The sequence below is a fragment of the Narcine bancroftii genome, chromosome 9 (genome assembly GCF_036971445.1).
Source record: "Narcine bancroftii isolate sNarBan1 chromosome 9, sNarBan1.hap1, whole genome shotgun sequence".
Classification (NCBI taxonomy): Eukaryota; Metazoa; Chordata; class Chondrichthyes; order Torpediniformes; family Narcinidae; genus Narcine; species Narcine bancroftii.
The window spans coordinates 105,986,278-106,001,354 of record NC_091477.1 but is presented as its reverse complement, the minus strand read 5'-3'; the positions used below and the strand labels follow the sequence as shown (position 1 = coordinate 106,001,354).

The window sequence follows — 15,077 nt, the reverse complement described above, 5'->3', positions numbered from 1 at the left end:
ATGCTGTTATAGTGTAAATTCATGGGACTTCCCCATATAGATTCTTTATAGTTAATATAAATGTGAGCCCTGATAGTGTGCAGATTTATATTTTGTAAGTGTGGAGGGGGGTGAGTGGTAAGGGGCTGGGGTTTTTTTTTGTTTTTTTTTAATGGGAAAAAAGTTTTGTATATCAAGAGATAGATATTGATAGATATATATATATTCAGGAAAAAAATAACATCACATGGACTAGCAAATAACTTGGAGGTGGAATGAAAAGAAACAACGTAACAAATCCCTTTAAGAAATAAGAATGTCCTCCTTTGATTTATTGTGAAATGTTTGAGACAAATGCAAAAACCAAGATTTAAAAGAAGTATGGTATAAGCTGACTTGTTAAAAAGGATCATTTCCACAAGTGGAAATATACATGAGACTGCAGATGCTGGAATTAAAGTTAAACACAATCTGCAGGAGGAACTCAAGTAGTATTAATGGGAGAAAAAGAATGGTCAGTTTCAAGTGAAACCATTTATTGAAGCTAGTTTCTTCTTCACTTCTCCAGTCTCGATAAATGGTTTCGGCTTGAAACATCTGCCATCTTTCTCTCCCACTGATACCGTTCAAGTTTCTCCAGCAGATTGTGTTTAGCCTCATTCCCATAGGTGTCATATTCCATCATGACATTTAAGTAGCAACTAAACAAGAACTTAGCAAAGCAAAGGATGCTCTGGACTTCATGTGGGTAAATAATATGTGTGGATAGGTACAAGGGGCAGTATTGTCAGGAATGCCTATTTCTGTACTGCATAACTCTATAACTCCAAGTTGAAAGAAAGTAGGAGCTGCAAAAGACACAATATTGCTCTAATCTATATGTGAGCACAAAGGGGAGTGGTTTACCACAGGGGAAAATATCCTACTTCCTCAAAAGGGAAGAGAGACATTGAAAGCACTGGATAGACTAAAGGACTGAGACCAAACTAACACACAGTGTTCTATGACTAGCATCTGTGTGCTGTTTGAATATTCTCATGAAACCATGCCCACATCCTAAGCTATACTGGTAGTTAAACTGACACCAGAATAGTTAGGTGATAGGAGAATTTGGAGGGTGGGGAGGGGTGTTGATTGGTGAGAGAGGTTACAAGAAAATAAGTAGAGAGGGAATGGAGCTGATGGGACTGTTCTAAGAAACAGCACAAATTTGATTGACCAAATAGTTTCTTTCTCTGTTCTCTCAAAATAATATAAACATAAATCATAGAGTATTGGAAGACATTGAAGGAACATTGAGAATCTCAGCTAATTATTATTAGGGAGTTTACTGACTGTGAGGATGATTTGGGATTCCCTTTCTCACTATTTGATATGTGAGGCTCAAATTAAGCTTTTTAAAATGAAAGATGTAGACATTGAGGTTCAGCCTCACCAACACCTTATGTAATTACAATAGTACTCTTCTCTCTTTGGCTTGGCTTCGCGGACGAAGATTTATGGAGGGGTAATGTCCACGTCAGCTGCAGGCTCGTTTGTGGCTGACAAGTCCGATGCGGGACAGGCAGACACGGTTGCAGCGGTTGCAAGGGAACATCTTTTGAGGGGGAGGACGTGGAGGGGGAGGACGTGGACATGTCCTCGGGCCTGCGCAAAGGAGCTTTTAGGTGGAGTGCAGTATGCGCAGTACTGGCCCCACCCTTTACACCCATAGTTCGTGTGCCGTGGCCGAGCAAGCTGGGATGTGGCAGCGAGGTCCTTGGGTCGTAGGTTTTATATCGGAGTGGCCTTCTAAACCCCAGCTTCCTAACTTCTTGTTGCACAGAGAGGACAAGGAGAACATTGGCCCCAGAGTTTCACCATCTGAAGTGAATTTACAAACTTCTAATTTAAAGATAAAAGGCACCCCCTCCCCCAATTTTGGAATGGAATCCACACTGTTGCCACCCATTATTTGTTCACAGTAGACCTCAGCTACAAATTCTACAGGAAATATGATGAATACAGAACCAAGATAAAAAGAACTCATATACACTGATTCTACAATATTCCCATTTTATTCTCCTCACATTTACAGATTCTGCCTCTCATTTACATACTCGGATCATTTTAGCCTACTGAACTACAAATGTTTGAGGCGTGGTAGGAAACTATTGGTCACATGGAAAATTCCATGCAGACAGCACTATGGGCAAGGATTGAAACCATGAAGCCACAGCTCCAGCAACTGTGTTGCCCAATTTGCAATATGGGTGATTGCTATGTATAATGCTCAGCCTTGCTACCTGCCTGGCATCCTTTTCCCCACTTAATTCTCATGCTCATTCATGAACTCACATTCAGCACAAGATATTTGGGATACTTTGTGCTGCCATTCATCTGTTTGCGATACATGAAACGTTATTCTTGGCTCCAGTCCCATCGTTGTGCTGCTACTCTGTTTTCCTAACTGCACTGACAGAAGCAAACAGTTCCTGACATATTTCTCACTAATTCCTTTCTTCTCAGCTGGTACAGACATCTGGACTTTTGTACAATTAGCAGGTAATGAGATCTGTCTGCAGGCCATTACAGATAATGGTGACAGGCATCCGATTGGGTTGTGATTTTGGAAGGAGTCAGTTCTAGGGAGCATCTTAGAGGGAGTGAAGTCAATCACAAGGCAATACTTCAATACTTTCCACAATCTGGCTTTCCTCCTTTCTTTAAAATTTATGCAATGTTAGTATTTCTCAAGTCCTCTGGAATTTCCACAGGCTTAAAATGTAGGTGGGGTTTCTGTTCCAATTCTATACCCTCTGATTTTGTTGTCTTACTGGAATGTTGTTTCTCCAGAAGGTGTGTGATTCATCATTTGCTTGATGATTCACACTACTTCCTCTGGGCTGGGGTGGGTATGATTTTTTTTTTTTTTTTTTTATTTTTCACACCATAAATCACAATAGCCATGATATACACTTTTTCTTTTCCACACATTTACAGTGACTTTTTCTCCCTCCCCCCTCCCTCCTCCCAAGCCACCCCCCCATCCCCCCCCCCTCTCATCCATTTTAGTTATACAATCTAGGTTGCATTAATTCAGTTAGACAATGTTGTCATTCAACAAAAATACACCAGAAATTCAACTGAGTGGCTGGGGTGGGTATGATTGAAGGAATCTCCTTCAGAACCTTGAGAAATGGATTCCAAGGCTCAATCTGTCATTTCTTAAGAAATGTCAACATATGTATGGCTTGGCGTGCTGTGGAATAAATTGCTCATAGCAAGAAAAATGTTTGGTAAGGATAAAGCTTGATTTCATTGATATCCTTTGATGGTGCAAACCTTCCTCTGTGTGTTTTAGCCCTGAGTTGTTAAAATCACTGTTCCTTCTTTTGGCACAAGAAGTTGTTTTGCAATTCACAATGAGTTGTCCCTTCCCAGATCATTCTCATCATATTTAATGTTGGTGGGTAGTCTATTCAATGGAGTTCATGTGCTCAGAGAAGCATATACTTTAAATAAGCTAATCTCAACAGGTGAGCCCTACAGCCCACCTTGTTTTCTTTCACCTCAGGTTTTTGATTTTTTTTGTGCAGGAGAGAATTTGACAAGAAACTAAAACTTGACTGCTCACAGGGAAGGGGGGGTGGGGGGGCCTGTAGCCATAGAAAGGTTGAGAATAGCTTCTTTTCATTTTCCAGAAACATTCATTGGGAGACGCACTTGAGGTAATTACGTTTTGCATTTCTTACCTATTTTCCCTTCTTATAAGGGGAAAAGTCTATTTGCATATTCATGTTGGACCTAACAAGGCATTGTTATGGGTTATATTAAATATAAATATACTTTTAAAAGAGATAGATTGTGGGGGTTTAGTGTGTAGATCATTTCACCAATAGAGTAACACTTACCAAAAGACATCTCATTTAAAATGCAATAGTTTTTCTGAAAGTGAGGCACTGAGGCACTAGTGCCTTTGCAAAAACAATGAAACTGCTTTGGAAGGAATTTCAGAAGCAGGTGCAAATGGATTGAAGCCCATGCTCAAGTGCTGATAAAAATCTTACAAAGATTGGGTTTGGAGCCTTAGAAATGGATGTTTGGGTTTTAAAAGCAGAGAGAGAGAGAAAGACCAAACAAGCTTTCTCTGAGAGAGAGAACTGAGTTCTGCAGTGGCTTTTGAGGCTGCAACATGGCAAGCTGGTAGGCTAGTTGAAAATCCCATTTTGAAGATGGATTGTAAGTTCAGCCTGTTCAAAACCCTTGTAGTCCTTATAAGATGAAATGTCTGGCTAGAGTGTTTCTCCTGAAATAAGGGAAACAAGAGGAACTCTGTGGTGCCCTGGAAAAAGAAGTTATTATTTGGAAACCCATGATGGGGTGTTTCTTCGGCAAGACACTGAAGTGGTTGATTGGAGGAAATCAGTTTGTATGTGTCCAATGAGCAACAAATCTCTCTCTGAAACCAATGGGAACCATTTACCTTTAAGCATCAGAACCTGGTGAAGATTCATAAATCTTAAATTTTGTGCACAGTATAAGAATTGCCTGATATCGGTGAACTTGGACAAACGAGAAGTGAGATTGGACTGTGAATCAAAGAACCTTCCTGAACATATACACATTACATACACTTACACTTAGAATTAGAAGGTGGTTAAGTTAGGTGAAGATGAGTTATAGTGTAATAAGAAAGTTTGATCCTGTTTTTATGTTTAAAGAAAATTAAAAGCAACTTTTGCTTAAGTAACCATTTGTCTTGGTGAATTTCTATTGCTGGTAGATTTTGAGGTCCTCTGGACTTGTAACAGCATTGATCTGTCCTACACTCAGTGAATATGTAGGTGCAGGATACCTGGGATTTTACTGTATATTGCATTAATGTGTTCTTTATCTATTTCCGCATCCAGGAAAAGTGCAGTCTATTTGGTTGAAACTGAAGTGTTGGTTTGTGATCTGGATCCAAACCCAGTGGCAATTTGGCTGGAACTGCTTTAATTAATTTATTTTGATTCCTTACGATTGCTTTTAAGTAAGAGAATTCAAATAAAAGAAAAATGAATATTGAATACTTACTAAACAATTACTGTTATATAATTACTTATCATCTTTCCACATGGTTACAGACCTGGAATTTCATACCACATATTAACTCACCTCTGAAATGTGAAATTCCAGGAAAATGATTACAGAAAAATTCCAAAGATAGATGAGCAGGGGTGTGGAGTGCTTCTCTGGCACTTCAGGGGACAGCTTGACATCTCTGGCACCTCCTTGTCACCGTTTTTGATGAGCTCAGGCACTTTTTAAAAAAATAACCACTGCACGCCTGGTCATCAGCAAGGGCTGATAGAGATAGCATGGCCTTGGGTCAATTAAAATGTGGCAAGAGTGAATTATTTATACATATTTATTTTATAATCTATTTTCATGTTAAATACAGCCAAAGTTCAGAAATCCATTGAAACTAATGCATAACCAGATTTATCCACTAAAATCACAGTTTTGCAGAAAGGGTACATTAGATTATGAAGATTGCTCTTCTTTGTTATCTACATTTAATAACTTAGGAAAATATGGGGGATATAATTGTACACAAGCAATTTAATCTATCACATTTTATAAAATCTTTTTTGTTAATTCCTTGAAGGGCTCAGACCCGAAATGTCAGCAATACACCTTTGACTTCTACAGATGCTGAAAGACTGGCTGAGTTCCTCCAGCATTTCAGTGTGTTTTTAATCACATTTTATAATCTGCTGATAACAGCTAATAATGAGAACAGATTTGTTTACCTGGTGTCTCCTGTCCAGGAATTAAGTCACAGATAAGCAGTAGGAGAAGGGAATAAGTCCACACTGATGCATTCGCCATTTACTGTACTCGTCGTTGTACCTGAGGAGACTTGTTTCCTAACAACGTTCAGCCCTTATTGATTCCGCCTCTCTTTGGAATTTTTCTGAGTGATTTTTTCAGGTAATTAATTTCACAAAAATAAACCAAAAATCTGTAGACTCCGTAGTAGAAGTGAAAACACAATGCTGGAGAAACTCAGCAGGTCAAGCAGTGTCCTTTATATACATATCCAATGTTATGGGCTTGAGCCCTTTATCAAGGTGTGGAAAAATGTCAGCAGGTGTCCAAACAAAATAATTGGGGAGGGAGGTGTGGTCGCAAAGGCAGAAGGTGGAGGAGGGAAGGAGGGGACAGCAGCAATCAAGGGGTGGAGGGATGGCTAGGTAAAGGGAGTGGGAGAGGTGGGAGGAGAACAGAAAAGGGGAAGGAAAGGGAGGAGGGAGAAAAGGAGAGCAGGTTAGCAAAAATTGGAGACGTTGATGTTAATGTCATCTGGCAGGAGAGTGCCCAAATGGAAAATCAGCTGTTGTTTCTCCAATTTGCAGGTGGTCTTATTGAGATAGTATAACAAGCCGTGGACAGACATGTGAGTGTGACACAACTGAAATGATTGGGTACTGGGAGGTCTCTGTCGCTGGTGTGGATCGAGTGAGGGTGATCAACAAAACAATCTCCCAATCTGCACCCAGCCTCTCCAATGTACAGAAGGCCACAAAGGTAGCACCGGATGCAGTAAATCTGTCATCCGGATACACAAGTGAAGTTTTGCTTCACTTGAAAGGCCTATTTGGGGCCCGGAACCATGGTGAGGGAGGAGGTATGGTTGCAAGTGTGGCCGCTCCTGCGGGCACAAGGAAAAGTATTGGGGAGGGGGTGCGATCGGTGGGGAGGGATGAATGCACAAGGGAGTCATGGAGGGAGCAATCCTGATGGAAAGCAGAGAGGGGAAGATGTGTCTGGTAGTGTCTGATCCTGTTGTAAGTGCTGGAAATTCTGGAGGATGATGTGTTGGATGCAGAGGCTGGTAGGTGAGGATGAGGGGTATTCTATGTTTGTTGCATCTGGGGTCAGAGGGGGCCAGGATAGTTCATCAGGTGAGGGCTGAGTTGATGGTGATGGAGGGGAAGCTACGTTTGTAGGAGAAGGGAGTTATTTCAGAAGCTCTGGACTGGAAGACCTCATCCTGGGAACAGATGAGGTGGAGACGGAGAAATTAAGAGAATGAGAGAATCTTTGCAGGGGACAGGGTGTAAGGAAGTGCAGTCAAGGTAGTTGTGGGAGTTAGTTGGTTTGTAATATATGTCAGTGGAAAGCTTGTCTCCCGAGATGGAGGCAGAGAGATCCAGGAAGAGGAGAGTGTGATCAGAGATGGACAAGGTGAGTTTGAGATTGGGGTGGAAGTTGGCCACGAAGCTCTGTGTCACACTCCCATGGTCACATGTCTGTCCATGATCTTATGTACTATCCCACCAAGACCGCCCACAAATTGGAGGAACATCACCTGATTTACCATTTGGGCACTCTCCACACAGATGGCATTAACCCCTCCCTCCTTCCCTTCCCCTATCCAGTTCTCCTCCCACCCTTCCCCCTCTATTCACCTAGCCATCCCTCCTCCCCTTGATTGCTGCTGTTCCCTCCTTCACCTATCACCACCAGCCTTTGTGACCACACCTTCCCCCAACTCTTTTTGTTCAGACACCTGCCAACATTTTCCATACCTTGATGAAGAGCCCAAGCCCAAAGCATTGGTTATGTATTTTTATCTTTGCTAAATAAAGGACACTGCTTGACTTGGTGAATTTCTCCAACATTGTTTTTACTTTTTTTAAGGTAAAGGTTCCATAATTGTCATGTAACACTTAATTTAAATGTAACATACATGAAATTCTTTAACTTTTATCTACTGTAAGGCAGGCAGAGAGTTGCCACTTTGTCCAGCACCCCTCACAGAAACCTACAGCTCCTCCAGTTCCTAGGCATTCTCCCCTCCAAGTATTGAACATGCTTCATTCTGAGATCAGACAATCTCAGGCATATTCAGGGTATTAAGTGCTGTACTTACTGCATTTAGTTACAGTAATTTCACATTTCAGTGCTATGAAATACCAGGTCTGCTACCATATAGAAATATAACTGATGAGAAACAATTCTAATAAACTGTACCTGCTTAGAAGCTCTTCAATATTCATTTTTCTTTAAAAACAGATGTAAGGAATTGAAAGAAATTAATTTAATCAGTTCCAACCAAATTGTCACTGTTTGGGACCACAATACAAACCATCACTTCAGTCTCAAACAAATAAACTACTTTTCTTGGATACTGAAATGGACAAAAACACATTAGTACAATATACAATGCCAACTTCGGACTAAAAAAAATCTGAAGAGTGGCTAAGATTTTTGAGAGATATCCATCATCGATATTTAAAGAAAAATTTTAAAAAATAGCAAAATGCTGGAAATCTAATATTAAAAGCAGAAAATGGAGGAAATGCTGTGCAGATAAGGCACGGTAGAAACCCACCAGAGAGCATATTTTCACAAACAACATTCTTGGAAGAGAGGAGGTAATAAAAAACTGAAGCCCAAAAAACTGCAGATGTTTAAAAAAAACACCAGCCTTGGTGACTATTTCCAATGTTTTCTGGTTTTATTCCAAAAATTCACAATTTTTATGTTCACTCTGGTTCTATCCTCCAGGAGAAAGCTTTTTCACTGAAAATTACATGGGTCTCTTATTGATCTAGTGCACTTTTCTAAGAATGAGGAGGATGTTGCTATGCTGGAAAATGTGAGGTTATACTTTCAGATATCACCTATCAGAAAAAAATGATCTGATGATACTCAGGAAAACAGCAGCAACTATGAAGAGAAAGAGAGGTTGAGGATTTCACTTTTGCAGTGATTGAGCAACTGACAACTAGAAGTGGGTGGGGACGGGGAATAGAGAGAGTCTGAGGTTTGTAAAGGGGATGATAAAGGAGCTGGAGAGGGAATATGAGAAAAAACAGAGGAAAAGAACAAGGGAACAGCTGTTTTAAGGAAATGGGAGTAAAATTATGTCACATATAGTAGAGAGTACCCAATTGAATTAGTTGGTGTCTGTATGTGTGTGTATCCCCTCATGTATATATGTGCTCAGAATGCTTCTTTTAGAGTGTGTGCATATGTGCTTAATCTCATGACTTTGTGGTACCTGGTGTGAAATGGCATTACATTAAAAGAATTCACACACAGGCATCCCGCACATGTCAAAAATGGAGTAAAATCATGACCCTGGACTATCTAAAAAGAAGACAATTTGTGACATTTTTCTAGCTGATCCATTCAACTAAACCATCTCCTTTGTGTCATTTATTCTCTTTGTTTCCATGTATTTAGATCATATGACTGTAGATAAAATTCACATAAATTCCCTGCATTGCTTTCATGGGTAAAAGGTAAAGGTTCCATTATTGTCATGTAATACTACATTTAGAATGTAACGTCCATGAAATTCTTGAACTTTTGTCTACCATAAGGCAAACAGAGAGTCTCCACTTTGGCCTGCACCCTTCGGGAGGATCACAGTGTAATTCCAAGACAGCGCAGTTCCTTGTTGGTATAACTTGACTTTTAATCCTTGCTCTTATTGGGTCCTCAACATTTGGAAAGCTTTGCCAGCTAGATTACTTCACCATGTGTTTCCCTTGTGTTTGTTTTTTCATTACCTATCTCTTGTTCAGGAAATTTGAAACAGATTGCGGTGTGATGTGCAAAGGTTTCTATATTGTGTGTAAGAGAGGATGTAAAAATGCAAAGTTATAATCTGAATAATAATCAAATTAAAAAATCATTAAAGATAAATGCAAAGGACAATTGACAAACCCCACTGAGACTTCTCCTGCAATTCAAACATACAACATAATTGTGAGAAGAATTATTGCATCTTGACTTTAGTTATTCAATTTTTAAGAGGAGTCCCTCTAAACTGTCAAATGTCTGTACATGTCCAAGTTGAAATCTTAAAGTAAATTCACCTTTCAATTCCATATCTTTTATCTAACTAGTCACATTTACAGTTGCTTATTAGCATCCCAATATTATGCCATGCGTAAAAGCCATTCTCAGGATTTTATTTGATCTTATTAAATGGTCAAAGAGGAATCTGGAAGTCTTTGTTTATCTCCCATGCCTGGCCTTGTTGAATTCCAGATGATCTGATGCAGTATTCCTGAAATGTTAATCGGCGAAGTCACAATCCAAGAGAAAGTTATCAAATTTGAGAAACCAACTAAAATCAGTTACCACTGCTATGTGCAACGGTTAGGCTACTAACTGGAATCATTTTCTGAGCAATTAATGCAAATATCCAAAATACTCTACGTTTATTTAAAATCTAAGTTTAGAAGCGTTCTGTTCATTCTTTGCAGTTAAAATGTGATTATCCACAAGATAGTATATAGAAATGATAACAAACAGAGTTGATGAATTTAATAAATTTTATCCAAAATCTCAAGAATGTGATTAATTGTATATAACAATGTAAAAATGTGGTTAAAAAGAAACCATACAATTGTCAGAAATTTCTTGGCAATGAACATCATAAACTCAATCACAAAGTACAATTTTTGTGGCATTGACTCTTTATGAAAAGTCTTTTACAAATTGAAGAATCTATCTCTATATATTGAGAAATTTATAAAGCAGTAACACAAAATTATCTGAGAATCATTACTAATTTTACGGATTAAAAATAGTGCTGCATAAATTCAACTGTTTGGTTCTCAGGCAGAAAATGATGCTGATGTAACATGATAAAGCCTAAATCGGTGGTTCTCAACTTTTTTCTTTCCACTCACATACCACCTTAAATATTTCCTATGCATAGGTGCTCTGTGATTAGCAATGGATTGCTTAAAGTGGTATGTGAGTGGAAAGAAAAAGGTTGAAAACCACTGGCCTAAATAATAATGAAGAATCTCTCAGTAGCATTGCTTAAAGGGCTATGTCGATTAGGCAAAGTAAACTTTTATGGGGAATGTACATTTGAACATCTGAATAATGAGTTTGGGAAGAAATGTTGGGATATTATAATGGGGGGGGGGGGAGAGCAATATAGATAATTAGAACAGATATAAGTAAGAATTAAAAGTGAACAAAAAAATGTTATTTCTGCAGAGGTTAAATAGGATAAATTCAAAGTTCAACAGGTGACAGTAGTGACACCTTGTGGCTCACTGTTCATTACTGCAATTAAATGATGACTGAAACTCAAGATTCCAGATTCTTTTATTGCCAGGTAATAAAACAGATGTAATATTAACTAAATTGCATTGATTCTGACATAAGGAAGAATATGCCAGTACCTCTGCCTATAGTAGTAGTAGTAGAGCAAGAGAAGGCTGGACTTTTTGGCCAACATTATGAAGGTCTTCAGGGTCAGAGGTGCAGTGGTACCGGAGTGCTGCTGTGGCACCTCATAGGGTGGCTCTTTGTTGCCATTTTCGGTGAGCACCGGCACCTACAAAATTAGCACTGCTCCCCTGTTCAGAAGGCACTGACCACACTTTGTGGTCCCCATCATGGGAGTGTCATCTTTCATGGAGTCCCAGATCAAGCCTGACTACTCTAATGGTGAGACAGGTCATTCATCCCCCTCAAATTCACTCTGACCATCAACCAAGCACTTACACTAATCCTTCACAAATCCCATTTTATATGCTACCCCAGCCACCTGCACACGAGTGATGGAGAGTCGCCAACTAAGCTAAAGACCTACGTATCCTCGGCTGGGAATGAAAACCAGAGAGTCCAGAAAACCGACACAATCGCAGGGAGAATATATAAGTTTTGCATGAGATCTGCCAGCCCCATAAAATGTGCCGGGCCCCTGACGACTGTGGACTAGATGGCATCAAAAATAAGGATGAAACGAAGAAGCGGATGTGATCTGTAATCAGCAGACAATTCACTTGTTTAGTTGCCAGGGCAGTATCTCAGGATTACCCATAATTCATGTCCAGGTTATTGCAGTCTTATTTTTAATTTAAAAGCATGATGCTTGTACAAAAGTTGTCAATTTTAGTGCCGATGTTGAGTTTTTTTAATTGTTTTGCTTTTGTAAAAGTGTTTTGCTTGCAGAGATTTGTGGATGAGGAAGGGCAGGTACTGAAGGGTAGTTTTGTTCTACATGACCTGCCTGGCATTCTACAATAGATCCAGTTCCTCTGACAAACATACCAGATAGTGGTTTCTCATTGAGAAGCTGATTAATGCTAATGGTAAGAACAGTTAAACTAAATATTACAGCAAAATATTCACCGCTCAATTAAAGCAAAGGTCAATAGAGAAAACAGCAAAATAGAACATAATATTTTGGTGTTTTCTTTGTGGTGGGCAGCAGGCATGTGAGAAAATGTTCTTAGTGTGTACAAGGCTGCCCCTCTCCCCCACCTTGGTTTCTATGATCACATTCTGTCCTGCTGACCCCAGCATACAGACCGCTGGCAAAACAAAGTCAGTTTGCAGGGAGATCACGATATGGTGGGGTGGGGGCAGACAGAAGCACCAAGGTCTGCTTTGAGACCATGGATTGGAGCTACATCAGGGAAGCAGCCACTTATAATGATCATGTGGACGTTGAGGAGTACACAGCTCAGTGACTGGCTACATCAGCAAGTGCATTGAGGTGGTCACAAAGATTAAATGTTTCTTAACCAGGGCTAACCAGAAACTATGATTTAATGCAGAGGTCCGGGCACTTCTCAGAGCTCGTGATGCCGCCTTCAGGACAGGAGACAAGATGGCACTAAGATCAGCCAGGACTGAACTCTCCAATGCTATCTGGAAGGTAAAGTGTGCATTTGCACAGAAGATCCATAGACAGCCCTGCAACACAAGGTGGCTGCGGAAAGGAATCAAGACCATAAAGAGTTTACAAGTCACCCTTGCAAGTTAAAGACAACAATACCTCCCTTCCAGACAGAGTGTAATCTTCTAGACATGGTTCAATGAGAAGAACAGGCTGACACCGAAGAAAGCTCTGTGTCCCACTGATGAACGATTCCCCTGCATAGCCATGGCTAAGGTAAGAAGAACATTCTCCAAAATGATTCTATGCAAGGCAGCGTGACCAGACCACATACCTGGTACTGAAGGATTGTGCCAATCAACTTATGGAAGTCCATAGGGACATCTTCAATATGTCACTGTAGCAGTCCATCATCCCCACAGGTAAGAAGACAGCTACCATCATCCGAGTACCAAAGAAGATGACAGTAACAGGCCTCTACAACTACTGCCCCATGGCATTGACCTCCACCATTATAAAATGTTTTGAGCATCTCGTGATAGAACACTTCAAAACACACATCCCAGAGACATCAGACCCATTTCAATTCACCTATGGAAGAAACCATTCCACTGATAATGTTATAGCCTTGTCCTGACCCACCTGGAGAACAACACCTCATTCACCCGACTGCTGTTCATTGACCAGCTAAGCATTTAATATGGCTATTCCCTGGAGGCTGGAGGAGAAGCTGTCCTTGCTGGGACTCAACACCCCTTTCTGTATATGGATTCTGGACTTCCTAGCTGAAAGACCACAGTCTGTCTGGGTCACTAGCAGAACTTCGAGCTCACTGAGCATTAGCTCACCTCAGAACTGTGTGCTCACCCCACTCTTGTTCATGTTACTGACCTACAATTGCAATGTCAGATCCAGCTCCAACAGGGTCATCAAGTTTGCAGATGACATAACAGTAGTTAGTCTCATCAGCAACAACGGGCCACACTATCGAGAAGAGACGGAAAATCTTGTGATATGGTGAGAGAGTAACAACCTGAGTCTCAATGTGGACAAAGTGAAAGAGATGATTGTGGACTTCAGGAGGACCAGGAATGGCCACCCTCCACTACACATAATAACTTAGTAGTTGAGAGAGTAGAGAGCACCAAATTCCCCAGAGTCCACTTAACAAATAATCTATCGTGGAGTCATAATATCTTCTCACTTATCAAGAAGGCGCAACAGCGTCTGAATTTCCTGAGAAGACTGAGTTGGCAAGGCTACCAACCACCATCATTTTAATTTTGTACAGGAGCCAACTGTATCACAGTGTGGTACAGTTGCTGTAAAAAATTGGATCAGAGGTCAATCCACAGGGCCATAAGGGTGGCAGAAAGAATCACTGGGGTCTCCCTCCCTCCTCACCCACCCATCGATGTGCTCAACTGAGATCATTGTCTGAAGAAGGCATGCAAAATTGTTGAAGGCACTGACCATACCACACACAGCACCTTTCAGTTACTCCCATTGGGAAAGAGATATATGAGTATCAGATCCAGTACCACCAGACTGAGAAACAGTTTCCCAAGGCAATGAGAATGCTGAACAAATGATGAAGCATTCATATAAAACCTCTGACTCTGTACTATTTATTTAACATGTTTTTATATTTACATTTGTTCTATACATGTATCACTTATCTGTATGGGTGTGATGTGTGTTTGTGTATTTTTGCACTGACCGGAGAAAGTTGTTTCGTCGGGTTGTACTTGTGCAATTGAATGATAAATATACTTGAACTCTATCAAACAAGAGTCTGCTTGTCAAAAATGCCACTCACAAAAAACTGGTGAGATTGGCTGCATTCTTTGTCCAGTTTCTATGACTGTGAATCAATGCTATTCATAACCCTTTGCAGCAGGTGTGAATTTCAAGGTTCATATGCATTCATTAAAATCAAGATCTATTTAAATGCTAAAGTTATAAAAAAATTCTGTAATAATTTGTCTATTGGAGAAAGGAGAAAATATTAATCATAAAATGATGAGATCCAATAATAGGCCAAGCATTATACATTCTGTATGGAAATGTCTTCTTGTGCAGTAGCAAATATGAATTACTTGCCAGCATGTTTTTTTAGAAGCAAAGGAACTATTGAATCAATGAGAAAGGATAGCAAATGATCATAACTTTTAAGAAGTTACTGAACCCGTTTTAATTCTTTCAACAACAATCTGAATATTCGGTTTTTCCAAGTTCAACTTCTTGAGCATCATCTGTCCATGTGTTGTGAACTGGTTTTTCTCTAGCCTGTACCAAAGAGAAACATTATAAGATGCTGAGGAGCTGTGTACAAATTCAAAGAACACATCTCAGAGAAACAGGCCCTTTGACCCATCTGTCCATGCCATCTATTCCGTCTGCCTAGTCTCATTGATCTGCACTCAGTCCATAGCCCTCCAAAACCCTCCCATCCATATACTTC

General features: G+C 40.1%; 1 protein-coding gene and 1 long non-coding RNA gene across 2 annotated transcripts in view; one reads left to right on the top strand and one right to left on the bottom strand.

The window, feature by feature from the left end:
- Window positions 1-15,077, top strand: part of LOC138743054 (uncharacterized) — an 88,835-nt gene that overhangs the window by 32,888 nt on the left and 40,870 nt on the right. The window lies entirely within an intron of this gene.
- The window catches only part of LOC138742931 (protein NLRC3-like), a 55,255-nt gene that overhangs the window by 6,298 nt on the left and 33,880 nt on the right, over window positions 1-15,077 (bottom strand). Inside the window, exon 10 of the mRNA XM_069897809.1 lies at window positions 14,797-14,902. Within this exon, the coding sequence (XP_069753910.1) occupies window positions 14,797-14,902 (106 nt within the window). The remainder of the gene's footprint in view (window positions 1-14,796; window positions 14,903-15,077) is intronic.